Source organism: Mauremys mutica, chromosome 13, assembly GCF_020497125.1.
Source record: "Mauremys mutica isolate MM-2020 ecotype Southern chromosome 13, ASM2049712v1, whole genome shotgun sequence".
NCBI lineage: Eukaryota > Metazoa > Chordata > Testudines > Geoemydidae > Mauremys > Mauremys mutica.
Window position 1 is genome coordinate 7,948,355 of NC_059084.1, and position 25,757 is coordinate 7,974,111.

The window sequence follows — 25,757 nt, forward strand, 5'->3', positions numbered from 1 at the left end:
ACAGCAAACAGTGTTACACTGGGCAGCTCTGGCTGTCTCCATTCCTTGGCTTTGTACTTCACTGTCTGGTATTTTCATATCTCTAGCCGAGTTAATTAAAAGGTGGGCTTGTTTGGAACAAGTTGTGTTGCATAATTGCCTGCAAATAACATACCACACGTCTGCAGGGAAGAATGCTGGGAATTTTCAGTTTCCTTTTTGGCTTGAAGTCTCATCCAGCCCTTTGAGTTTGTGGAAATGACAATGGCTATTCTGTGGGATGACTATCTTACTGCAGCCCTGGAGTGGGAGAGGGTTTGAAGTGCTAGGAAGCTGGAAGTTGTTCCTGGAGATACGTTTCTGGTGTAATAACGCCAGCTGATCTTAAACCGAACTTTGCACCCCTTGATAATCTGTACGTTATTCCCTGACAACCAGAAACTTCTATGTACTGGTTCTCTGTACTGTTCACTTTTTAAAAACATCATCTTAATAAAAATTTTAAATTTAAAGCTACCAGGAGCCAGGACAGACAAGGCTGAAGCACTACGCCCAGAGTATCCATCTATTTGAAAGGGGAGCTGTCAGCTAAGTGAACTCCTTTGTGGGCTGTTCAGAGCAGGATGAGTCAAGTGACAGGACAGAGGGACTAAGCTAATAACTCACCAATTCCCTAGACTATTTTCAGGCCCCCTCAGTATGGCCCAGATCCCTCCTTTTTGGTGTAACCGGCCTTGCTGTTCTACAGAAGTGTCTTAAGCAGCTGGGCGCCTGCGTGACGCTGCTCAGGGCCCACCCCATGAGTTGCAGGGTTCTCCCCCCTCCCTGGCTGCATGCCCGGGGTCTATTGGTACCATAGCAACCCACGTTGCACCAGGGAGACCATGAGTGACTCACAGCTAGAGGCCCTGTTGCTGCTGAGGAGATCACAAGGCTGGCCGGTCTGGCCAGGTGTTGGATGTTGTTGGCTGTTACGTTCTAGCAGGGCCATAGCTGAAAGGGTTTTACTTGTAAATTCTCTCTTCTGCCCCCATTTTGTTTTGGTTTTCTGGTCCCTATTAGAATTCTACATGTACAGAAGGGGAAGGGAACACATTTTGTTTGTTTAAAAAAACCCTCCGGTTTGGACCCTAAGCAATCCCCTCCTCCAGTGCTGTAGAATTTCCAGTTGGAAATGTGCTTCATATACCCTGAGTTTGGGGGTGGTCACAACACAACAGCATGACTCTGGGTTGCCTGCAATAATGGCACTTGTGGGGGGTTGTTTGTTCATCTGGGCTGGAGAGATCCCCATTAAAAATGCTTGATGTGGATTTAAAGAGAACGTGTGGAGAGAATGTGCATCTTTAAAGGGATACAAGCCCTCTTTGGGGGGAGGGTGGTGGTGAGGTTGCTAAATCACTTAGGTGCCACATCCACTTCTTGATTGTTCTTTGCCTCTCTTTTTACCTGGCAAGAATATCCTCCCTCCCTGGTGTCTGGGCTTTTTCTGAACAAAAAGAGTCTGCTGCTTGGAATGTGCCAGCTGCTCTGGGATTGTGTTAATTTCTCCTGTTTGTGTCCTCTGGCAGGGGCAGTACTGCGACATTTGCACATTGACGAACAGCAACAAGGCTCACCCCATAACCAACGCCATTGACGGAACAGAGCGCTGGTGGCAGAGTCCTCCCCTCTCTCGCGGGCTGGAGTTCAACCAGGTCAACGTCACCTTGGACCTTGGACAGGTAATGGAAAAGGCTTGTGGTGTTTTAGGTTGCAAGCTGCTCTTGTTGGGGACCTGTCCTCTTGGGTGTCTTTAAAGAGCGTCAGTTCACCCCATGGTAGAGGTGAGACACAAAATGCTGCTGTGATGACTGGACAGGGAATTCTCCACTTGGGTCCCAGGGTGCAGACGAGACCTTCTAGTTCTCGCCAGCTCTAAACCAAAACTTAATGCAATCTGTGCAATCTGTGCTGCATAGCGTTACCTACCACACAGTCTCCCGAAGCATGCCACAGCGGTCACACAAGAGTCACACAAACCTGTAGCGCTGACTAAATAATAGTAGTGCCCCTGAAGAGTCTTTGGCTAACTTGGCCACTATGTCACATGTAAACTTCACCCCTGTTGCTATAGCCAAAACGTGAGCCATGGCTGGCCCAGAGGTGCTAAGATGTGTGCTGCAAAACATTAACTAGAGCATTTAAACCATGGAGTTTTAAAACATGAAATCAACTTTAAAGGCCTTGTGACAAAACTGACAATAGAGCCTTGGTCTTTAATACTGTCCAGTGAAAAGAATTAGCATTGTAGAAATGCTAGCTACCAGCTACAGTTCTTCTGGAAATGTCGGGTTATTTTATCAAACCTTCCTCAGCGGAGGAGAGGGAGCTCCAGGAGTAAACTTTCTAAAAACAACACTGGGCCACGTTGTAAACAAGAAATCACAAACTCTTAGTGACCCTGGGCTTTTCTGTAGGCCTCTGCTGCTTTGTATAGACAGCACCGTGTCTATATGGCTCTGCACACTGCCCTGTCCACAGGCGCCACCCCGCAGCTCCCATTGGCTGCAGTTCCTGTGGGGGCAGCGGCAGTGTGCAGAGCCCTCTGGCTGCCCCTACGCATAGGAGCCCCAAGGGGGACATGCCACTGACATGTCTGCTATATACAGAGAACCCTGTCAGTCCACAGAAGCTTCCAAACAGCAGTGTGTGGTGCTGTGTCTCTGAGTGTTGGGGCGCTAGGGAAGACTTCTGCTTTTCAGATGCCTCGTTGCCTAGTGTGCTGTAGAGAGTCTTTGACCTCAGCATGCTATTGATGCAGTAGAAGGGTTTTGCTGGTCTCAGGCCTCTCATTTGTTTGAGGGCCTCATAGGAGCCTGTTGCTTAGGCAGAAGGGAAGCATTTTTAAGCAATTGCCTCATTCTGAAACCAACCTTGTTCAATATTTATATATCCCCAGTACGTTAGGGGAGCGGCAGGGCATCAGTGAATGGGGCCTGGAGAGGGGTAATAGCGCACACTGCTGAAGGGTCTGACATGAAGCTTTTCATTTCAAGAGAGCGCCTGCAGTCTGCTGGGAGATCTCCTGGCTAGTAGCCCTGGCTTCCTGGGTGCTTGAATAGAACAGGCGAAGGAGGCAGTCTGTGTGCTGTAAGCAGTTTACTCCTCGGAATTCAGCGAGCCGGGCATTTGCTCCAGAACTTGTTTATAATCAAGTAGCACCTCTAACTGCTGCTGTGCCCAAGTGGGCTGGCTGGGTGCAGACTTTCATCGCCAGCATTGGGATTTCCCTGGCCCTTCCTGGTGGAAAAATGTGGTTTCCAAGCAGGTTGAGGGTGGGCTTGAGCAATGGGCCTTCTGCTAACAAAAGGTGGAGAGAAAGTTGGAATCAAGTTTTTTAAGCCTGTGTTACAGGTGAGCTGCACAATGTAAGCTCCTCACCTTATTTGTAGGAACATTGCTTTTTCTGCTTGTGCAGATGTGGGACTTGGTGAAGGAGGCCTTTGCATGGTTCCCCTATTGTGTGGCTTTGATAGCCTGGCCGTTAGGAAGGCAGTGGAGGAGTTCTGTTGCGTGAGCAGAATTTCAGGTGCATGGACGGACTGTCATGTTATTTGTAGTCCGCTTGGTTTGGAGTTAAATAAACCCGGGGGGCCTGAGCATGCCCTGAAGGGGGTGCTCTGCACTGAGATCTTCCCTACAGCCAGGCAGCCGAATCCTCGCCATGTAGGAGGAATCTAGTCATAGTTTTTACCTCCTGATTTTCAGTAATATTCAGATATGTTAATTTCTGCTCATCCATTTGAGCTAAGTCTCCAGTATCCCCTCTAAACAATGTCCCTGCCACGTAACAGTGCCTAGCATAGTTTTCCTGCACGCTGTGGACAAAGATTTTTTTTTTTTCTGGAGACCCTTGATAGCTAAGCTGTGCAATCCACGTTGCCCCCCAAAACATCCCCATAATGCCTTGATCAGAATCTCTAACGCAGACTTATAATATGGCTCTTGGGAGGGTGCGACTCCTTAGCCACATTGGCCACGAAGGTTGTACTAATGCCGTTTCCAAAGTAGCTGGCATCCACTGGGTCCCTCTGAAACGCTCCAAATGCAGGGGTTTTGTGAGGTGAGCAGAATACTAGAGCTTTGTCTCCTGACAGGAGGGATGTGGGTGGAACTTGGCTTGCTCCAGCTGCTGTCTGTACCTGTGGGAGGGAGGGAAAGTAGAGGGGGTTTCAAAGCCCATCAAGTCAGGGCAGGCATTCCTCTCCCCCCTGTTATTCTCCAAGCAGCACCTTTGGCCCTAAGCAGTGATGCAGTCTGCAGAGCACACTGCTAGCAAGCTACTGAAGCTTTGATGGCTCAAATCTGGATCTGCCTCCTTCAGTTCCTTCCTAGACTGTAACATTGGGAGTGCGGGAGTGAAGATCCAGAGGGAAAGTTAGGATATTGGGCGGGAAAAAATTCTGCCATGGTGAAATTTTTGGTCTTTGGGTTTTCTCTTTCTCACCCTGCACTCCCATGTTTCCTTGTTCATTTCCCACTCCCTTATTCTTTTGCTAGTGGGTGGGATTTCATCACTGTGCCTGCTAGGTCATGAGCAAAATCCAATGTGACCACTGATAGTGACTGGTGGATTATGTGGAAAGGATCCTTCTAAAATGACTGGTTTCAGAGTAGCAGCTGTGTTAGTCTCTAAGGTTCCACAAGTACTTCTATTCTTTTTCTAAAATGACTGTTACTCCTCGCCATGTCCAAAGTTTGGATTCACTGGTCCTCCACAAATACCCAATGCAGGTTGCTGCAAGAGCACATGGTCTGTTCTCAAACTAGCAACCCATTTCTGGCAGTTTCATCAGAACAGTAATCCTATATTAAATGGACATTCCTTTCCTATGTACTCTGGATTGGCCCCGGTTCTCATCCCCCACTTGTCAGAGTTAGGTGATGGGTGAGTGTTTGTGGGATTCTGTAACCCTTCACCTAGTTTCCTTCTGTTGACCTGAGGCTGTGGCTGAGAGAGAGGAAGGTAAAGAGGGGCTTGCCTGGGGTCCTATTGTACCTGCAGGGCATGTGCCGGAAGAGCCTAATGTAATTGGAAGAGAAGTGTTGGAAATTCCTTGGATGCCTGTGGGACTGTGCAGGTAACAGCCTGAAAGGCAGGCTGAGCAATTTACAGGCTGGAAAATAAGGCCTTTTATGCCTCCCAGTGCCCGGTGGGGAGCCCTTTGTCCAGTTTAAATTTAATTGAGTGGATTGGCCAACGTCTGCCTCAGAAAATGTCTGCCTCATTTTAGATCGTAACCAGCACTGGTTCCTTTTGAGCTGTGATGTTGGGGTACAGGGTGGATGTGTTCAGACACATTGAAGGTTCTGGGGTCACCGACACTTGACTTGCTGCAGAGATCCTGGAGTGTCATAGGGTGGTTAGGTCAGGAAAGGGATTCTTTGCAACGCTGCCGTTTTGCCATAGCACTTCTTTGCTGCCAGTGTCTCTTCTGAGGCTTGGCCTTCACTTAAACGTTCGGTCAACATAGCTACCTCAGTCAGGAGAGGGGGGCGGGGGACCCACGCCTGGCTGACACAGCTATACCGACCTATCACCCAGTATAGATACAGCTGTGTTGAAGGAAGAGGGCTTCCCTTGACAGAGCTACTGTCGTTCAAGGAGGAGTTGTTCCTACGCTGATGGGAAATACCCCTTCCATTGCTGTAGATGGTGTCTGCACTGTGGGGTTATGCCAGCATAGCCACTGCATAGACCAGGGGTTGGCAACCTCTGGCATGCGGCTCGCCAGCACTTGACAGAATCATGGGGATAGGGGAGACGGTGATTAATTTGTTCATCAGCCTGTTGATCTCTGCTTTCAGTGGCTGTGTCCAGAGAACTTACTCTCTTTCTTCACTGGGATAATGAAATTGGAAGGGAAGAGGAAAGGGAGGAATATTCTTTGCAGCCAACGAACATCGGTTTAGAAAATGCAGGTTGGCCACGCAGCTGGAATTATTATGTTAAAGGCCCACATCATGTTGTCTTAGTGCCAGCAGCTGCTTAAACATGGCCTCATTGGTAGGGTAGATCAGAGAGGTCTTGTCCTAGAATGGGCGCAAAAGGTAATCAAATGCATAATCTGCTTGGGAGAAAGTGTTCCAGCTCCCTTGTATCTGCTCCCTCATCGTCTGTGATAGCAGAGCTCTGGTTTCAGAACTGCCATTGGATGTTGATGCGGATAAAACCGGGAAAGGGGTGGAGGGAGAAAAGCCATCTAGAATTCCGATACTTGGCTGAGATCTGGCAGCTAGAAACAAAACAAGTTGCTCCATTTACAACTGGAAAAAAGGAGCTAATTGGCACTGGAAGCTGCTGGTGGAGAATAAATAGAGAACAGATTTTTTTTGCTGCTGTTGATCATAAACTCACTCTTAAAGCTTCCAGACGTTTTGACACTATGGTCTGTAGTCTGGTGACTCCTTGGGAGTGTCTTGTAGCATTATTTTGTAACAGAACCATGCTAGAACAAGGATTGGCTTTCCTGCATGGATGGGGCTGGACTGCATCAGCACTAAGTTTACAGCATCATTGCTTAGCATGGTCCCATCAGACAGTCTGGTCCCATCCACAGGTCAGACCAAGCCATGTGATAACATTTTTGATGCTGAGGCTCAATGTTATAGTGCAGATAGGGGTATTAGTGACACTCACCTATACCGTGTGGAAGACAATGATTCTCTTAAGTGAAAGAAAACTGAGCCTTGCTAGTGAAACTGTTTTGTCTGTGAGGGCATCTTCTCTGTAGAGTCAGCCTAGATGCATGGTGCCTGGGGGAGCAGCCACACTGCAAAGCCTGTCCTGAGTTCCTGTGTGCTGCAGTCATCCGTGTGTGTCGCTAGGGAGGCCTGTCTCATGGGTGATTGTGCTGCAGTAAGCTGACCCACTCTGATTCTTAACTTGTTTGTCCTTCTTGGCATGCGGGGGGGAGGGGAGGAAGATTTTGGGAAAGCGCTGAAGAATTGTCAGCACTCGAGTGGTTTAGACTGGATCCTCACTGCAAAATGGGTGGGGTCAGCAGCCTGGGTGAAAGCAGAACCTGGGCTCTAACCCCCTTTCCCCCAGCCATGCCAGCTAGCCCATGTTCAAAGCACTCCAGTGAAGTTTTTGCGTGCGGACAGGAGAGGTGTTGGGGTAGTAGTCTGGGCTGACTCTTCAGTGAAGGCCTCCCAAATGGGAGGAGTCCAGGCCAGGATTCACCTGAGTGTTGGGCAGAGAGGCAACTTGCTGTAAGTGTGCTGCAGTTGCCATAGAAAGTCAGTGGGTGCAGGGACACATCAGCTTTACCCAATGAAATAATAGGGAACTGCTCCAAGGCACGTGCAGATTGATCTTCTTACTCCATGCACTGGGGAAGTGAAGGCTCCATACGAGCACTGAGCAGGTCAGGTGGGGAAGGGGGAAAAAGTCCATCAGAGAGAGCCTTGGAGCCTTTGCCACAAGCAGTAGGTTACATGGAGAGAGCACAGGGAGGATTGACTGTGAATCTCCATGGTGCTTGCCTGCCATAGTTCTGTTGATTGCTACTTGCAGCAGGTGGAGGGAGGGACAGGGCGTGATTGAAGGTGTTTTAGCTGAGCAGACTCTTGAAGCGAGAGCCATAATAAATCTGTTTTTCTCCCCCTCCCCCTGTGAATGGCTGGCTCCCTGCCAGAGCCTGACATCTTCCTGACATGAAGCTGAACCAGGCCAAGCCTGTCCAGAGAGCATTCTGTATTGTCAGTGTTTCATGGTACGTTGTGTGGAGAAGAATGCTTGCAGCCATGAAATGGACGTTCCTTCATGCCGGTGCTTGCCTAAGGTTAATTACTGCAGCACTGGTGGCGATGGAGCGCTTCGCGTCCTCGCTTCCACAGAGCAGCTGCCCGCCCTGGCTGATGCTGGAGTTGCCATGACTCCCCCCTAAACACAGTGGGTAGAACTTCACATTGAAATTTTGCAGTGTCTTGATTCACCCCCTCTCAGGTATTTATTTCCTTCTCTGGCGCCTACATTTCTTCCTGTCTGGCAGCCTCCACTTGGGGGAAAAAATCCGAGGCCCGGAAGAGCAGGATCTGACAATGCCTCATACCTTCTGGCCATTCTCTTATAGATTCCAAGGCCAAAAGCGACCATTATCATTAAAGCTACAATTTAATCACAGGTATTTTTAGTAAGTCATGGACAGGTCATGGGCAAGAAACAAAAAATCACGGCCCGTGACCTATCCGTGACTTATACCATAAATATCCATGATCGAATCTTGGGGGGAAGCCCTGGTGGGAGGAAAAGCCCGCGGCACCAGCTCCTCCCCCAGCACCACTTACCGTGAGCTGCCGAGCTGTGGCAGATCCCGCCGCCCCTGGCACTACTGCTCAAGCTGTCCTCAGGGCCAGCTGCATTGTCAGCTGCTTCTGGGTGGTCCCTGGGACCACTGCCAGGAGCCGTCGAGCTGCGGCTGCTCCCGCTGCCCCGGGACAGCTGCTAAGGTAATACCTGGGGCCAGCTGCCTGGGGCCACCAGAGCAGCAGCTGGTGTGGCTGGCTGCAGAGCTGCTCCAGCAGTGTCCGGTGTGGCTGTCCCCAGGGTGCCCTGAACAGCAGACTCTGGGGCTAGCTGTTTGGGCAGCCCTAGGGTCATCCACACTGGCTGCTGCAGAAGTCAAGGAGTTTGCAGGAAGTAATGGAATCCATGACCTCAGAGACAAATATGGTCGGAACCCTAACCCTAGCTCCAAGTGCCCTACCCATAGGAACCCTAACCCTAGGGCAGGGCACCCTACCCCTAGGAACCCTAACCCTAGCTTCAAGTGCCCCACCCATAGGAACCTTAACCCTAGGGCGGGAAGCCCTACCCATAGGAACCTTAACCCTAGGGCGGGAAGCCCTACCCATAAGAACCCTAACGCTAGCTCCAAGTGCCCTACCCATAAGAACCCTAACCCTAGCTCCAAGTGCCCTACGCTTAGGAACCCTAACCCTAGGGCAGGGCGCCCTACCCATAGGAACCCTCACCCTAGCTCCAAGTGCCCTACCCTTAGGAACCCTAACCCTAGGGTGGGAAGCCCTACCCATAGGAACACTAACCCTAGGGCGAGAAGTCCTACCCATAGGAACCCTAAACCTAGCTCCAAGTGCCCCACCCATAGGAACCCTAACCCTAGGCCAGGGTGCCCTACCCATAGGAACCCTAACCCTAGGGCGGGAAGCCCTACCCATAGGAACCCTAAACCTAGCTCCAAGTGCCCTACCCTTAGGAACCCTAACCCTAGGGCGGGAAGCGCTACCCATAGGAACCCTAACGCTAGCTCCAACTGCCTTACCCATAGGAAACCTAACCCTAGGGTGGGAAGCCCTACCCATAGGAACCCTAACGCTAGCTCCAACTGCCCTACCCATAGGAAACCTAACCCTAGGGTGGGAAGCCCTACCCATAGGAACCCTAACCCTAGCTCCAAGTGCCCTACCCTTAGGAACCCTAACCCTAGGGCGGGACACCCTAACCATACGAACCCTAACCCTAGCTCTAAGTGCCCTACCCATAGGAACCTTAACCCTAGCTCCAAGAGCCCTACGCTTAGGAACCCTAACCCTAGGCCAGGGTGCCCTACCCATAGGAACCCTAACCCTAGGGCGGGAAGCCCTACCCATAGGAACCCTAACCCTAGCTCTAAGTGCCCTACCCATAGGAACCCTCACCCTAGCTCCAAGTGCCCTACCCTTAGGAACCCTAACCCTAGGGTGGGAAGCCCTACCCATAGGAACCCTAACCCTAGCTCCAAGTGCCCCACCCATAGGAACCCTAACCCTAGGCCAGGGTGCCCTACCCATAGGAACCCTAACCCTAGGGCGGGAAGCCCTACCCATAGGAACCCTAACCCTAGCTCCAACTGCCCTACCCATAGGAACGCTAACCCTAGGGCGGGAAGCGCTACCCATAGGAACCCTAACCCTAGCTCCAAGTATCCTACCCATAAGAACCCTAACCCTAGCTCCAAGTGCCCTACCCTTGGGAACCCTAACCCTAGGGTGGGAAGCCCTACCCAAAGGAACCCTAACCCTAGCTCCAAGTGCCCTACCCATAGGAACCCTACCCCTAGGGCGGGAAGCCCTACCCATAGGAACCCTAACTCTAAGGTGGGAAGCCCTACCAATAGGAACCCTAACCCTAGCTCCAAGTGCCCTACCCATAGGAAACCTAACCCTAGGGCGGGGCACCCTACTCATAGGAACCCTAACCCTAGCTCCAAGTGCCCTACCCATGGGAACCCTAACCCTAGGACGGGAAGCCCTAACCATAGGAACCCTAACCCTTGCTCCAACTGCCGTACCCATAGGAAACCTAACCCTGGGGCAGGGCGCCCTACCCATAGGAACCCTCACCCTAGCTCCAAGTGCCCTACCCTTAGGAACGCTAACCATAGGGTGGGAAGCCCTACCCATAGGAACGCTAACCCTAGGGCGAGAAGTCCTACCCATAGGAACCCTAAACCTAGCTCCAAGTGCCCCACCCATAGGAACCCTAACCCTAGGCCAGGGTGCCCTACCCATAGGAACCCTAACCCTAGGGCGGGAAGCCCTACCCATAGGAACCCTAACCCTAGCTCCAAGTGCCCTACCCATAGGAACCCTAACGCTAGCTCCAACTGCCCTACCCATAGGAACCCTAACCCTAGGCCAGGGTACCCTACCCATAGGAACCTAACCCTAGCTCCAAGTGCCCTACCCATAGGAACCCTAACCCTAGGGCGGGAAGCCCTACCCATAGGAACCCTAACCCTAGGGCGGGAAGCCCTACCCATAGAAACCCTAGCCCTAGCTCCAAGTGCCCTACCCATACAAACCCGAACCCTAGGGCGGGAAGCCCTACCCATAGGAACCCTAACCCTAGCTCCAAGTGCCCTACCCATAGGAACCCTAACCCTAGGGCGGGAAGCCCTACCCATAGGAACCCTAACCCTAGCTCCAAGTGCCCTACCCTTAGGAACCCTAACCCTAGGGCCGGAAGCCCAACCCATAAGAACCCTAACCCTAGCTCCAAGTGCCCTACCCATAGGAACCCTAACCCTAGGGCGGGAAGCCCTACCCATAGGAACCCTAACCCTAGGGCGGGAAGCCCTACCCATAGGAACCCTAACCCTAGGGCGGGAAGCCCTACCCATAGGAACCCTAACCCTAGGGCGGGAAGCCCTACCCATAGGAACCCTCACCATAGCTCCAAGTGCCCTACCCATAGGATCCATAACCCTAGGCTGGGGTGCCCTACCCATTGGAACCCTAACCCTGGGGCGGGAAGCCCTACCCATAGGAACCATAACCCTAGCTCCAAGTGCCCTACCCATAGGAACCCTAACCCTAGGGCGGGAAGCCCTACACGTAGGAACCCTCACCCTAGCTCCAAGTGCCCTACCCATAGGAACCCTCACCCTAGCTCCAAGTACCCTACCATTAGGAACCCTAACCCTAGGCCAGGGTGCCCTACCCATAGGAACCTTAACCCTAGCTCCAACTGCCCTACCCATAGGAACCCTAACCCTAGGGCGGGAAATCCTACCTATATGAACCCTATACAGAGTCTTAATTATGATCCTTAGTCTAACCTCATGGATACCACAGTGAATACGGGTTTCCAAACTTTTTGCCAGCATGACCCAAATTTAATGAAGTCTTTCCTACCAGGACCCCAGAGCACATTGAGGACGCCATTTAGAAGAGCAAAGTGGTGTCCTCCATGCATCGTGACCTTGCATGTACAGTGCATACGAAGTTGTGCTGTGTGGTGCAAAATGGCACCCGTGGCACAGCAGGGATCACTGGAGCCCCGTCTGCTGATGGCGTATCTAGAATGCATCTTTTAGAAAGACATTCAATCGTGATATAAAAATGGTGAGGCTTGGAGAATGTACCGTGACCCGTGGTAAATTGTCCAATCGTTAATTACTCTTGCTGTTAAAAATGTACACGTTATTTCCAGCTTGCATTTGTCTAGCGTCAATTTCCATTGCATCACGTTATATCTTTCTCAGCTAGACTGAAGGGCCTTTAATCAAATATTTGTTCCCCATGTAGGTACTTACAGGCTGTAATCAATCACCCCTTAATCTGGTGTGTTGTGGGGCACTGCTCTAGAGGAAGAATGCTGCCTTCTCTTCTTTGACTTTCTGTACTGAGTCATATCCATTTGCCTTTGTCTCTTTAGAGATGACAGAGTGTTTCATCCTTCAGAGAGCTCCAGGTAGTAACTTCTACAAGATGTATGATTTGAGGACTTCAATAACTCAGACATAGGTTAGGGGTTTGTTATAGGAGCGGGTGGGTCAGATTCTGTGGCCTGCATTGTGCAGGAGGTCAGACTAGATCAGGGGTCTCAAACATGCGGCCCGCGGGCCGCATGCGGCCCGCGGAGCTCTTCCCTGCGGCCCGCGGAGCTCCCCAGGGGAGCTCCGCAGGGGCCCCCAAGAGAAAAGCGGAGGCTCCCGCCTCCGCCCCTCTCCTGGAGCCTCGGCGCATAGAGCGCCGAGTCTCCGTCCGAGCGCCTGAGCCCCGCCCGCTCCGAGCCGCGTGGGGAGGGGGCGGGGCTGGGAGCTCTGGGCTGAGCGCTGCGCTCGGCGTGGAGCTCACAGCCCCGCCCCCTCACCACGCGGCTCTGAGCGGGACCGCCGGAGACGCGCTCGGGTAACGGGGGGAAGCGGGACCCGCCGGGGCCGGGCTGGGGGGGGGGGGGAAGGGAAGCGCTCAGGGCTGGGGCAGAGGATTAGGGTGCGGGGGGATGAGGGGTTCATGATGTGGGGGCGCTCAGGGCTGGGGCAGAGGATTAGGGTGTGGGGGGATGAGGGCTCTGGCTGGGGCTGAGGATTAGGGTGCAGGGTCCTAGTGCCTGCCCTCCGCCAGTACTGGCAAGGCAGGCTTCCCTTACCCTGAGCCTCTCCAACCCCAAACCCTCAGCCCCAGCCAGAGCCCTCATTCCCCCCGCACCCTAATCCTCAGCCCCAGCCCTGAGCACCCCCACATCATGAACCCCTCATCCCTCCGCACCCTAATCCTCAGCCCCAGCCAGAGCCCTCATCCCTCCGCACCCTAATCCTCAGCCCCAGCCAGAGCCCTCATCCCCCCACACCCTAATCCTCTGCCCCAGCCCTGAGTGCCCCCACATCATGAACCCCTCATCCCCCCGCACCCTAATCCTCTGCCCCAGCCCTGAGCGCCCCCACATCATGAACCCCTCATCCACAGCCCTCACCCCACACTCCAAACCTCTTCCCTAGCCCTGAGCCCCCTCGCATCATGAACCCCTCATCCACAGCCCTCACCCCACAGCCCAACCCTCTTCCCTAGCCCTGAGCCCCCTCGCATCATGAACCCCTCATCCACAGCCCTCACCCCACAGCCCAACCCTCTTCCCTAGCCCTGAGCCCCCTCCTGCATCATGTACCCCTCGCCCTCAGCCCCACAGCCCTCACCCCTGCACTCCCTCCTATCCCCAAACTCCGTCCCAAAGCCTGCACCCCCACCCCCTGCCGCAGCCTGGAGCCTGCATCGAGCACAGAGCCTGCATCCAGACCCCCTCCCCCACCCAAACTCCCTCCCAGAGCCTTAGGCAGTAAATCTAAGTGCGTGTTTTGTCCTTTGAGTGAGGTGCATTACTGAGTGTATATATTTATTAAAACTGCGCGCGCTTAGGGGAGGAGGTGGAGAAGAGACAGGGCAGGGGCGGGGCCTCATGGAAGGGGTGGATTGGGGGTGGGGCCAGGGGCAGCAAGGGGGCGTGTCAGTGATGCGGCCCTCGGGCCAATGCACTAGTCCTCATGCGGCCCTCGGGGTCATTTGAGTTTGAGACCCCTGGACTAGATGATCATAATGGTCCCTTTTCACCTTAAAGTCTATGAGTCTATAAATCCAGTTCACCTTATTCAAGAGCTTCCCATATTAATAATTTACAGACGACCGAGGAAAAGGACAGATAGATGAACACTAGGACTAGTTTGAAGGTGCTTGTTCCAGTATCCATAACAAGTGCATAAGCTACAGAATAAGTGGATATAGGTGCTAGGGATGTAAATATCGGTAAAAAAGTTAACTAGTTAAACGATTAATTATTTTGTTTAACTGGTTAACCGTTAACTGAGGTAGATGGGGGTGGGCCAGGCATGGTGGGGGCCTGGGGGGCTGGCTCGTAGGGGGTGGATGGGTGCGTGTCCGGGGCCAGGGGCCAGCATATGTGGCTGGGGTCTGACATAGCTGGGGCCAGCTCGCGGGGGTCTGGTGGATGGGGTTGGGCGGCACGGGGCTCGATGGGATGGGGCTCAGGCAGGGCTAGAGGCACAGCTGGGACTTGGGGCCTACTGGCTCAGCCGGCCTGGCTGGGGGTGGACTGACATGGCTGGGGCTGGAGTCCCTCCTGCCAGCCCGTTGCAGGGCTGCTGGGGTTAATGGTTAACTATGGTTAACCGGTAAGCATTTACCAGTTAACTGTTTAACCTTTAGATTCCTAATAGATGCTAGAAGTAGGGGTGCTGCTGTACCCCCAGCTTGAAGTGGTTTCCGTGAGATGCCGGGTTTACAGTTTGGTTCATTGGCTCTCAGCACCCCTGCTGTACAAATTGTTTCAGCACTACTGCAGGTGGATCATTGACCTTGTTCCTTGTGAGGTAGGAGTTTGCTGGGTTTTCAAAGAGCTGAAAGTTGCAGGCTCTGAAGAAAAGAGCTCTCTTGGAGTCCCAGTGGCCCAGCTAATTAGCTTATTTTGTAAGCCCCTTTAGTTGAGAAGTAAAGGTGTCAGTCGTCGCAATACACAGTGGTTGCCTTTATCCCTGGATCAGACTGATTCTTGTTAAGTGGGAAACTCATTCCAAAAGGAGGTGTGTTTTCCTGGAGTCTATTTCCTGTTCACAAGTCTTGCTTCCTATTTCTTCTTGCACAGCCTAGACTGCTGCTTGGGGCCTGTGTTGTGTAAAGGTTAACCATGCAAGGGGCGGACGTAGGAGAGCTGTCCATGTGAGCCAGGCATGCAGGTGTATGCACAGCTTTGGCATGTGTTCCACTTTTAACAAGCAGCCCCTAAGTCAGGGGTGGGCAAACTACGGCCCGCGGGCCGGATCTGGCCCCTCAGGGCTTTGGATCCGGCCCCTGGGATTCCCCGCCATGGTGCCGTGGGCCCCGTGCCGCTCTCAGCAGCGGCCGGCGCGATGTTCCTGCGCCCCCCAGGCCCTTGCCTCCAGGCACCGCCCCCCGCAGCTCCCATTGGCCGGGAACAAGGAACTGCAGCCAATGGGGAGCTTCGGGGGAGGTACCTGGATGCGTGGCAAGGGCAGCATAGGTGGAGCCCTTTGTCCCTCCTCCCCCAGGGGCAGCAGTGCTTCTTGGAGCGGCGCGGGGCCGGGGACAAGGCAGGTGTGCAGGGCGCCTGCCCTGGCCCCGGTGGCAGCAGTGTGCACCCCGGAGCCCGAACCTCTCCTGCCCCCTGCCCTAAGCCATCTGCCTGCACCGCGCATCCCAACCCCCGCCACATCACTCCTGTGCACCCTAACCCCCTGCCCTGAACCCCCTCATACACCTCCCACCCTTCCTGCACCCTAGCCCCTGCCTGCACCGCGCACCCCTCCTGCATCCCCGCCCCCTGTGCACCCTAACCACCTGCCCTGAGCCCCCTCATACACCTCCCACCCCTCCTGCACCCTAGCCCCTGCCTGCACCGCGCACCCCTCCTGCATCCCCGCCCCCTGTGCACCCTAACCCCCCTGCCCTGAGCCCCCTCATACACCCCTCCTGCACCCCAACCCCTGCCCCGAGCTCCCTGTTGCACTCTGCCCCCTGTGCACCCCAACCCCTTGCCCTGAGCCCCCCCCACAGTCCACACCCTTCCTGCACACTGCACCCCCTCCTGCACCCCGACCACCTGCCCCAGCCCTGCATACAGTTTCCCTACCCAGATGTGGCCCTCGGCCCAAAGAGTTCGCCCATCCCTGCCCTAAGTGAACAATTAAATCCCTAGTCTCCACTGGTATCGTGCATTCAGAGAAAGTTCTTACCACTTTCCATGGGCAAGTAAACAGCCTGGCCTCATTCATTGTTAAAGGAGAGACATGAAGGAAGAGCACAGTTCACAGCACTCTTTCGCCACCTGTGTCCAGGCCGCTCGTATTTTCCTTTAGAAATATCAGTTTATCCTTTAACTTGGTTGTTTGGAGCACAGTAATAGCTAGTCTGCACTTCTCCTATCTCCAGTGAGGTGTGGATGGGTGGGGGTTAGCGTGCAGCCGAGTCCTAGTTACTCTAAAACAAGATCAAAAGCCGCCTTAATACACCCTGAGAGAAATTACTAATAAAGGAAGCCCATTCTGCTGGTGGTTGGCACAATTCTCTGTTGCATTGCTGATGCTTGCTTGCTTGGAAACATTCGTATTGGGGTGGGAACTGAGGTCCTCATTCCTTAGAACATCACAGTGGTCTCCATAGTGATCCTAGAACAGAGGATCCAAACAAATGAACCAAAGACCACAGGGATACACATAAATGTAAGGCAGTTCGCCATACCTGGTCATGCTGAGGAACCTCTGGTGCTGCAGCTACAAAGGAGCCTTAGCTATCAATTTTGCAGTTGCTGCCTCAGTTTCCCATTAGGGTGAACAGGTGTTTTAGCAACCCTGCCAAATGGAATTCCACCCCTGCTGGGTTAACCGATGTCCATCATAAATGGACAACCTGGCCATAAATACTTTAAGATACTTCGCCTCCTCATTGGGATCTATCTTTGCAGGTGTTTGTCCCAAGGGCCTGATCTGTCCCAGTGGCTGGTGTACAAGATGTAAACAATAGAAGGGTCCAGCCTAAACTCTAGCTGGCTGGATCATCTGCCCTTCTCATCTGTGGTCTGGGTTATAGCAAGCTCATCACCCTGTTACACTGGGGGGTGGATGAAGGAGACCACTTACTCCCTCTACTGGGAATTCCAAACCTGGGCTTCTCAGAGGAAGCAGATTGTTGCCTCCTGCTTTCTGCAAGCTTCCCTTCCATGCACACAGTCCCTTCCTGCACCCAGAGAGAAGCTCTTTACACAAATTCCCCTGTCCGGGGTTTCTCCTTACCCACCTTCTCAGCTCTTTGCCAAGAAATCCTTAGTCGTCTCCAGTGCTCTTTCCGAAGCCTGGGGTGTAGCTGCCATTGTGTTTCTCCAGCACAAGTGTTCCTTTCTTTCCATCTGTGGAGGGACTTACAACAGGTCTGAAAGGGAAGGGTTTCTATATCCCTGCCACCTCCTGCAGCATGCATTGTTGCCATGGCTACAGTTCCATCTGTCCCTCCTAGAGTACTAGGCACAAGCCTGTTTAAGTAGCACAGCATTTTATGTGCCATGTGGTCAGCTTGCCTTAAAGGGCCCAGCATGCCTTGCTACCGCGAGAGATGCGGCAGTCAGGACTTCTTTATACAACTTGTATTTTGGTTTTTTACCTTTAGAAGCATCAGGACCATCAATAATCATCTCTCTTCTTGCTGGAGGACCCCTGTCGGAAGGAGTAGTGGGGCTTAGGGATGTTTGTGAGCTCTTGCACCTCAGTTGAAAGGGTGAGGGGTAAAACCCTTTAACAAAGGCAGTCTTGCTCCAAAGTGCGTGTTAGCCCTCAGAGCTCGAGAAGAGTTAACACAAATAAAGCCTGCTAAACAGCCTGATGAAACATCCCTTCTCCTCTTAAGTTGCTCAGGCTACAGTCTCTTGACTCTCATGATATGGTCACTGGCTCTTCAGTCACATGGTAGCTTTCAGAGTAGACAGGACATGAACTTTTAATGTTTAAAAAAGACCAGCAAACTGTCCCCCAGTCTGAGCACTTCTGACTGCTTTGCCCTATTCCTAGGAAGGTTGCCTTTGTCTATGGGATGGGGATTATTTATTTTCTGGTGTGTGTGTGGGGGTGGGGGTTAAATATAGCAGCTACTAAGCAAGCGGGGACACTTTTTTTTCACAAAGGAAGGTGTGTGTGTGTGAGAGAGAGAGATCAAATGCTGATTTCTTTTTTTAATTGGCACAATACCCTGTAATAAATATTCCTTTCTCTGCAAGTATTTTTTTTCCCAGTTTGTTTTAAACTGACATTGAAATACTACTTCTGCTTTTGAAGAACCCGTTGACTATTTCAAAGCTTCCATTCCCCATTCTTGTGCTGGCAGCTCTCCTTTTCTGCTGATAAGGGGAGAGGTGTTTTTTGTCTGGAAGATCTAACACTTCACTTGCACCTTTGACCCATCAGTACGTACTGCCAACTCCTTCGGATTCCTAGCACTGGAGCAGAGTGGGAGCTGGTTCGGCCTTAGATCTGACTCTCTATAGCCCTTCTATGGGATGATGTGCGAAACCCATTCTGATAACCTCATGACATTGTAAAAGAAACAGAATTCCCCTCCTTGAAGTGAAACGGACCAGCCAGGAGCTGTGGTTTCCTCTTTTCTTTCCACCCTCATTATCCAATTATCGTTATGATTGGTTGTTTGCTATAGGAAAAAGAATGCAAAGACTAGAATTCAAGTAAAACATGGCACATGTGGTTGTAATTTGTATGAAGTTTATTTCCCATCTGAAGTGTGTTTAAGTAGCTGTCACTTATAGCTTATGGCCTTATCCAGTGCTGACTGAGTTTTTTCACAAGCCTCAATGGGCCTTGCACCAGGCCACGAAAAGCATATCAAGATAGCAAATCACCAATAAAAAGAAACCCCCACGATAGAAGCTAAACGTGTCCTAGTTCACAGACGAGTCTTCTCAGTAGTGGGTAGCCTAGAGTGAAATAGAGATTCTGAGTTTTTAGGCTGGGGATGAAGGTAGGGGAGCATCTAAATATTCAGGGTTTGGAGAGATTTTTGCAGCAAAATTAGAGCAAGAGCCAATACAATACTGCCCATTATCACATGTGGCGCCATTGCTAAAGCACTGCTAGTCGTTCCAATCAGAACCTTGCTTATCTGGAGGGTGATGTTTTAGACTTATCAGTGGCTAGAACAGGCATTGTGGGACACTTCTGGAGGCCGATCAGAGCACATTAACAGACATGGGCGTTCACACTGTCGCTGGGGCGCTCCAACGGGGGTGCATCAAACGTTATTCCACTCGCTGCGGTGGAGTACCAGGAGCGCTCTAGCTGCGGAGTCAGCGCTCTCTACGTGCCTTGCCAGTGTGGACACATCGTGAGTTAGAGCGCACTGGGCTGCTTTAATGCGCTCCAACTCGCAAGTGTAGCCATGCCCATTACTCCTATATCTAGTGTTGCTGTAATGCAGTCCCCTCTGGGGTGGCAGCCAGCAACAGAGGAGAAGTTTAGTTTTGGCCGAAGAAACTGAGGCAAGCCCTGTCTAAGGTGCCATGTTGTTGTCTGGCAATAGACAAGATTTTGCTGTTGCTTTTGGTCTTTATTCAAAAGAGACCTTGCTCAAAAACTGCCTAGTATTCAGAAAGGCTGAGTTGACCCTCCCTGGACTTGACCTGTGGTTCCAGGAAACCAGGATGGCTTATACCGTGCTCGATGGCAGCACTGACTGTGCCACTGAAATGCTGGTGTGAAAGTGATTTTTTTTTTTTTGTTTAAATGTGCAAGTTTTCACCAGAATTTTGCAAACTATATCTAGCGGCTTATTTTAGTTGCAGCCTGTGGAGAGAAATGAAGAGAAACTACACTGATGCCTGAGCCTCCTGCATAGCCAGGCCAGCCACTTCTATTATGCTTACTGGGATTCTTCAGCGATTAGGAGAAAGCTGTAGGGTGAGCTCTAGCCAGAGAGCTCAGGCAGCTAGGAGCTGGGAATATCCGCAGGTTTGGCTTGTAATTAATAGCTGGAAGGCAAGCGCTGTAATTTTCTTGCTGTTCTCCTGGAAAATGCCTGATTGGTAGGGCAGTAGATAAACAAGTGCCTCAGTTGAACTGGGTGTGAACATGTGTGCGCCGGGGGAGGGAGACTAGATGCATTTGGTCTGTTTGAAAAATTTCTAGCGCTAGACAAGTTAAAACAAACCGTAACTGTCCGGGTCACAGTTGCTGTTTACCCAGAGAGATCTGTACTTTCCTAGTTCAAGCAGATGTTAGAGGAAGTGTGCCCTAGTAGTTAGCAGGTAAGACTAGGAGCCTGGAGAGAATGGTTCTATTCCCAGCTCTGCCACTGACATGCTGTCTGGTCTTGGGCAGCTTGCTTAGCCTTTTCTGTGCCTCCATTTTCCTATCTGTAAAATGGCAATAATACTCCCCTGCCTGACAGGGATCTTTGTGTGGTTTGTAATGTAGGCCCTTCGGGGGGGGGGGGGGGGGGGTGAAGGTAGCTTAAACTTGCAAAAGTATTACAATGATAAAAGAACAATGACCATTTGTTTCACATGAACCTCATGTATTCTAGAACAGTTCTTGCCAGTGGATTTTTTTCTTGTTTTGTTTTTATTAATTCTTTCTGCATGCTAACTGACACTCCCTGGGGAGTCACATTACCTTTCTCTGGCTCATGGGTTTGTTGGGAGTCCTTAGGATCATCCTTTTGTGATGACCTCTGAGTGGATTGTCAGCAGGAATCAAATTAGGAGCCTGAGTAAATACAGTAAAATTCACTCGCCCCTTACATCTGCCCCTACCAATATTTAAATATTGAGGATAGAGTTCTGATGAGTTTGGAGACTGTAAAATACATATTCACTTGGAGTTGCATGTTGCCTTCCTAAAATGTCTCCTGGAATTCCATTCTTCACTCCCTACCTGGAATTGTTGTATGGAGTGGCTGCTTACAAAAAGCTGCTATGTTCCACTCCAGAGGTGGCAGCATTTCAAAGTGCAGGAAGTGGGTCTTGTGTATGTCAGTTCCTTTGTAAAGTGCTTTGGGATTCTTCAGGATGAAGATGCCGTGCCAAGTAAGAGGCTGGGTGAGATTGGCAAAGGATTTTTAGGCACACATCTGTGTGGCCCAAAAATACACCTAAGGTGCTGGTCCAGTTAGTGTCATTGCAAGAGCAGATGGGGTAGCTGGGCATGCACATCCCCCGAGTCAGACACCGGTGCACACAACTGAGATAATGGCACATTCATGTTGGGAGAATAGCTTTCAGCAAAGCAAGCTCATTGTTTCCAGCACTTACCTGTCACCTGTGAACATCAAAGGGTCTTTCTTACCAGGGTGTTGTTGCCAGTAGGGAGTGTGCTGCAGTATGCAAGCCTTCAGTTCACAAAACAACTGCAGTTCAGGAAGCAGCAGTGCAAGCTTCTTCCCAGTGTCCTGCTAGCTAATGTATCCAACCCTGATCTGGAGAAACTGCTGCTAGGTTGGATAATTCGGTGGCTGCGGCCATTCTCTTCTTAGCCCTCTGCTGCGACTGCCCATTGTGATGGTGTAGGGCTCTGTGACATGGCCACCTGCTTACTAGGAAGTGGACTGAGAGAGAGAGATCGATCGTGCCCCCTGCTGCCTACCCAGATTGCTGGGAAATGTGAGGGTGCCTGATGCCAGGTTGCTACTTCCCCTTCTGCGTATGTGGGTGGGTGGAGGGGCAGGAGTGAGCAGAGCTGGCCACTGTATCCTGCAATGCACTGGTCAGTGCAGCTGATGTGGCACAGAGGCGGAAGTAGCCCGTGCCTGGCACGGGGCTGGTATAGAGTACTTCTCTCTCCCTCTCCTCTCCCAGAGTAAGGGGGAATCGAGGACCAGATTGTGGTTGTGTCTGCATTGAAAACAAGGTGACTAATGCCTGTTAGCCGTCCCTTTGTGAAGTCCCAGCCGAGGGAGACCAGGCACCTGTCACTTTTACCACTGTGTCCCCAGCCCGTGGCAGATCTCCCCTAATTTGCCTTGTAAGTTACCTTGTAGTAGAACTTCTGTGCCTGGTCTCCACTAGGGTTTGATAGGTAACTTGCATCAGTAATCCCATGGCAAAACCACACCCTCTGTTGGCAGTGAAGACTCGCAGTCTAGTCTGTGGTTTGCTCCTGGGGCAGTGCAAGTACCTGTTAGCCTTTGGCAAAGCCACAGCCCGTCGTTAATGTGATCACTGCCCAACCGGACAGGACTGACTTACCAGGTTGGTCCCAAATGGAATCGTGATCTCTCTGTATGTGGACGTGCCAGGGAGGTATTTCCTTCACTCTAAGGGCTTGGCTACACTTGCAGATTTGCAGCACTGCAGCAGGGTGTGAAAAAACACCCCCTCCAGCGCTGCAAGTTGCGGCGCTGCAAAGCGCCAGTGTGATCAGAGCCCCAGCGCTGGGAGCACGGCTCCCAGCGCTGTACGTTAATCCCCATAGGGAGGTGGAGTACGGACAGCACTGGGAGAGCTCTCCCAGCGCTGGCGCTCCGACCACACTCGCGCTTGAAAGCGCTGCCGCGGGAGCGCTCCCACGGCAGCGCTGTGCGGCGCTAAGTGTAGCCATAGCCTAAGTGTGGTCCCTGCTACGGGGGCCTGCAGCAGTTTGGGAACCGGTGTAAGGCACCTTTAATACAGTATAATTGCATCCACACGCTAGAGCTTTTACCTGCGTAACTGTAGTAGCAAAGCAATAAAATCATCACTCCTCTGTCTGAGTAGTTATACCGCTGAAGTTTAAATGTAAACCAGTTTGTACTCATTAAATCCTCCAGTCCCTTCCTCAAATTCAAGGCAATTTGATTGAAAACGTGTTTACGTCTCCTGCATAGTGTCTTTGGTGTTGTGGTATTTGCACCATTCCTAGTCTGTGCAGTGATTTGTGACTCCTCTGCTGCAGTGATACTAAGGAACCTAATTTGGTGGGTCACCACAATTTTTGACATAAGAATTAGTACCTGCCCTTTCCCCATCTTTCTTTGCCTGCTTTGACATAAATCACTAGGTTCCCAGCATATCAATGCTCTGCTCAGATCTGTTGATTTCGATCCTTATGTGGCCCCATCATTGTGATATCAGCATGTGGATATGGCCAGTAGCAGCCGGCATGCTGCTGTAGGCATCTCTTGGATTTGGTTAAATGAGTAACAGTGCTGAGCATTGAAAAGGAGCAAAGAATGGCTTTTTGGCATTTGCACATGGCCTCGAATTGTAAACACAAACTTGGAGACTGCAAACATAGCTCTGTACCTCTAGCTGCTTCATCACTTCACTGTTGCACCAACTGTTTGCAAAAGCTGTTGCTTAATGCTTTTTCAGTTCTTCAGAAAGTCTGCACCCACCCAAACTCGGTGAGTACTAGGGTCCCGGTTAGGCTCCAACATGGCTTTTAAGAACAGTTTTACAGGTAGTTTGGTTTTGTCTACATTGCCAATCAAACTACCCTGGAAAACATTTTATCTCTGATTGTGCTTCAGAGTTTAAAATCTTGGTTCAGAGCCCATGTAGAGGGCTCTCTTTGCTTTGTGTGCTTGTGAAGACTTGTGTTCTTGTGAGTCCCATTAGGCCCCATCTATGCCATTGTTCAGATGTTAGCACCAGCTACCCAGGATTGTGTCTACGCTAGCAAAACTTTGTAGCTGCAGTTCGCCACTGCCGCTAGCAATGGGGGAGGGAGTGCGAATGCAGACCGTGCACAGGCATTTCTACCGCTGTCAGCTGAGCCTGCTCTGAAGAGTAATATAATAGTGGGGAAACTTGTTGAAAAATTCTATTGTAGACATGGCCTTTGTGTGTCTGTAGCACAGTTTTTTAGAAGGATATACTTGCCTAGACATGTTGGGATCATATGCTAGAAATCTGCTAACAGCAACTATGGCTTCAAACATCGCGTAGTCAGGGCCTGGACTAGCTGAGATGAGAACTGCTTGTAAATTATTTATATTCCTCTAGCGTCTAGAGGCTCAATTTAAACCAGGGCCCCAGTGTGCTAGGTACTGTATATACACATAAGTGACAGTCCCTGTCCTGAAGAGCTTTAACTCAACAAGACAGACAAAGGGTAGGGGAAAGGAGGCAATATCCTTTCTTTTACAGCTGGGGAAATGAGGCACAGAGAGATTAAATGACTTGCCCAGGAAGCCTGTTGCAGAGCTGGAATTTGAACTAAGACACTGAGTCCTAGTCTAGTGCCTTAATAGTAATATCCTCTCCTAAAACCCATGATGGAGAGGACTTGCTGACTGGTATGTGTTTCATGGTGCTTGTGAATGCAAGATTCCTCTAAAGTTCAGGAGAGTTGCACAGCTCTTTCCTTCGATCACCTGAAAAGCTTCTATGGGTTTGGGGCATGCTGAGATCTCCTACTGTACCAGTTATTAGGTAATCTGTCTCCCTCCCTTTCCTTCCTCCTCCCCATTCCCCCCCCATTTGCAGGTTTGCAACAGGATCGCCGCTCAGCTTAAACAAGGGGGAGAAATATTTATACTCTAGCTGTGGCCCATTGCCAAGGTTGCTTTGTTCTTCCCAGGCTTCAAAAGGGCAGCCCAAGGAAACACTTGTAACTGATGTTGGCATCAGGATTTGCCTGGATTTCCTGCAGCTCTGGAAGTGAAGCCCGACCAGCAGTATTTGGAGTTATCCTTTGGCCCTCTCCACACACGGAGGAGATCTGTGCTAGCTACAACGAGACCGTTCCAAAGTCTTGCTACTCCCAGAATTGCTGTGCTGGGGGGGTTGGTGTATACCTGTGGCACCCTAGCATAGATTCAGTTTTCCACGTGTAGACTTGGCTCAACTGTATCAAACATGTTCTATGCCTGGACTTTTGAGCATGATTCAGTAACTTGGTTACAACACATTTCAGTTCCATCTGCACAAGTTTAACTGTTATAGTGGGGGACCCTCCTCACATGATGATAACTTTAAGCCTTTCCTACACTACAAAAGGTCGTCTTATCGGCTGTATCTACAGTGGTGAATTCAGACCCGTAAGTCACTGTTAGTGGTAGCAACAGTGGTGCATTTGCATGTCTGATTTTTAACTAGTTCAGACAGGGCCATAGACGGTGTAGTCCATGACTTGGTTGTGATCAGCTGGTGACTGTCTACATAGACAGCGCTAGAGAGAGTGGAATAACAAAGCAATGCTGCCAGCCTGTGGGCAGCAGCCTAGTGCCCTAATGCTTAGGGGAGCCTGGTTGACGTATTTAACTTGCCACTTTGCCGACAGGCTGAGAATGTCATAGCAAAAGACCGTGTCCAACCCACTCTGCCAGAGGAGTAGCTCTTGTTGTCTGAGAGCTCTTGGAGGGGGAGAGTAGAAAGAAGTACCTTGGAGCCACATCACAGCTGGGTGTGGTCTTGCGAGCTCTTTGGGCTGAGCGGGTTTGGGTGGGGTCAGTGCTACCAGGGGAAATGCAGCTTGCTGCAGGAAGAGGCATTGATTCAGTGGGTGGCATTCGTCTCTCAACTCTGTCACTGCTGAGCTAGTACCCCAGACTGAGAAGGGGGCATCCTGCTTCTGGGAATTGCCGTCTTTGAGACGACGTGTAAAACAGAAATCTTGGCTATTGATGGTTAGGGATGATCCCGTGGCACTATTTTGCAAGCATACGGGTGTTAGCCCTGGTGTCCTAGCTAGGATAATCTCTATTCTGCTTCCTAAATTCTCCTGGCAGTTTCACATGAAACTAGGTCCTCTTCTCTTCCAATTACAGACCCTCGGTTTCATGCTGTGGTTGCCACACTGCACCCTAGGGAGGGCTGCATTTTAGCGGTGGGGTGTAGTGATTCTACTGTGTGGCGTGAGGGCCTCGGGCTGAAAGGTGCTAATAAACGGATGATTCATTATTCATTTAATGGCATGTCTTATGCTCAGGTAGTAACTTAACGTAACTTCTGAACTGCACCCTCTCTCACTGACTGGCTGCCTTCTCTCATGTTTACAGTGAAT

The 25,757-nt window shown here is 51.2% G+C and overlaps 1 protein-coding gene across 4 annotated transcripts in view; it reads left to right on the forward strand.

The window, feature by feature from the left end:
* Positions 1 to 25,757, forward strand: part of LAMA5 (laminin subunit alpha 5) — a 167,161-nt gene that overhangs the window by 10,180 nt on the left and 131,224 nt on the right. For all 4 annotated transcript variants that reach the window (XM_044985171.1, XM_044985168.1, XM_044985169.1 and 1 more), the window contains exon 2: positions 1,551 to 1,703. In XM_044985171.1, coding sequence (XP_044841106.1) covers positions 1,551 to 1,703 — 153 coding nt within the window. The remainder of the gene's footprint in view (positions 1 to 1,550; positions 1,704 to 25,757) is intronic.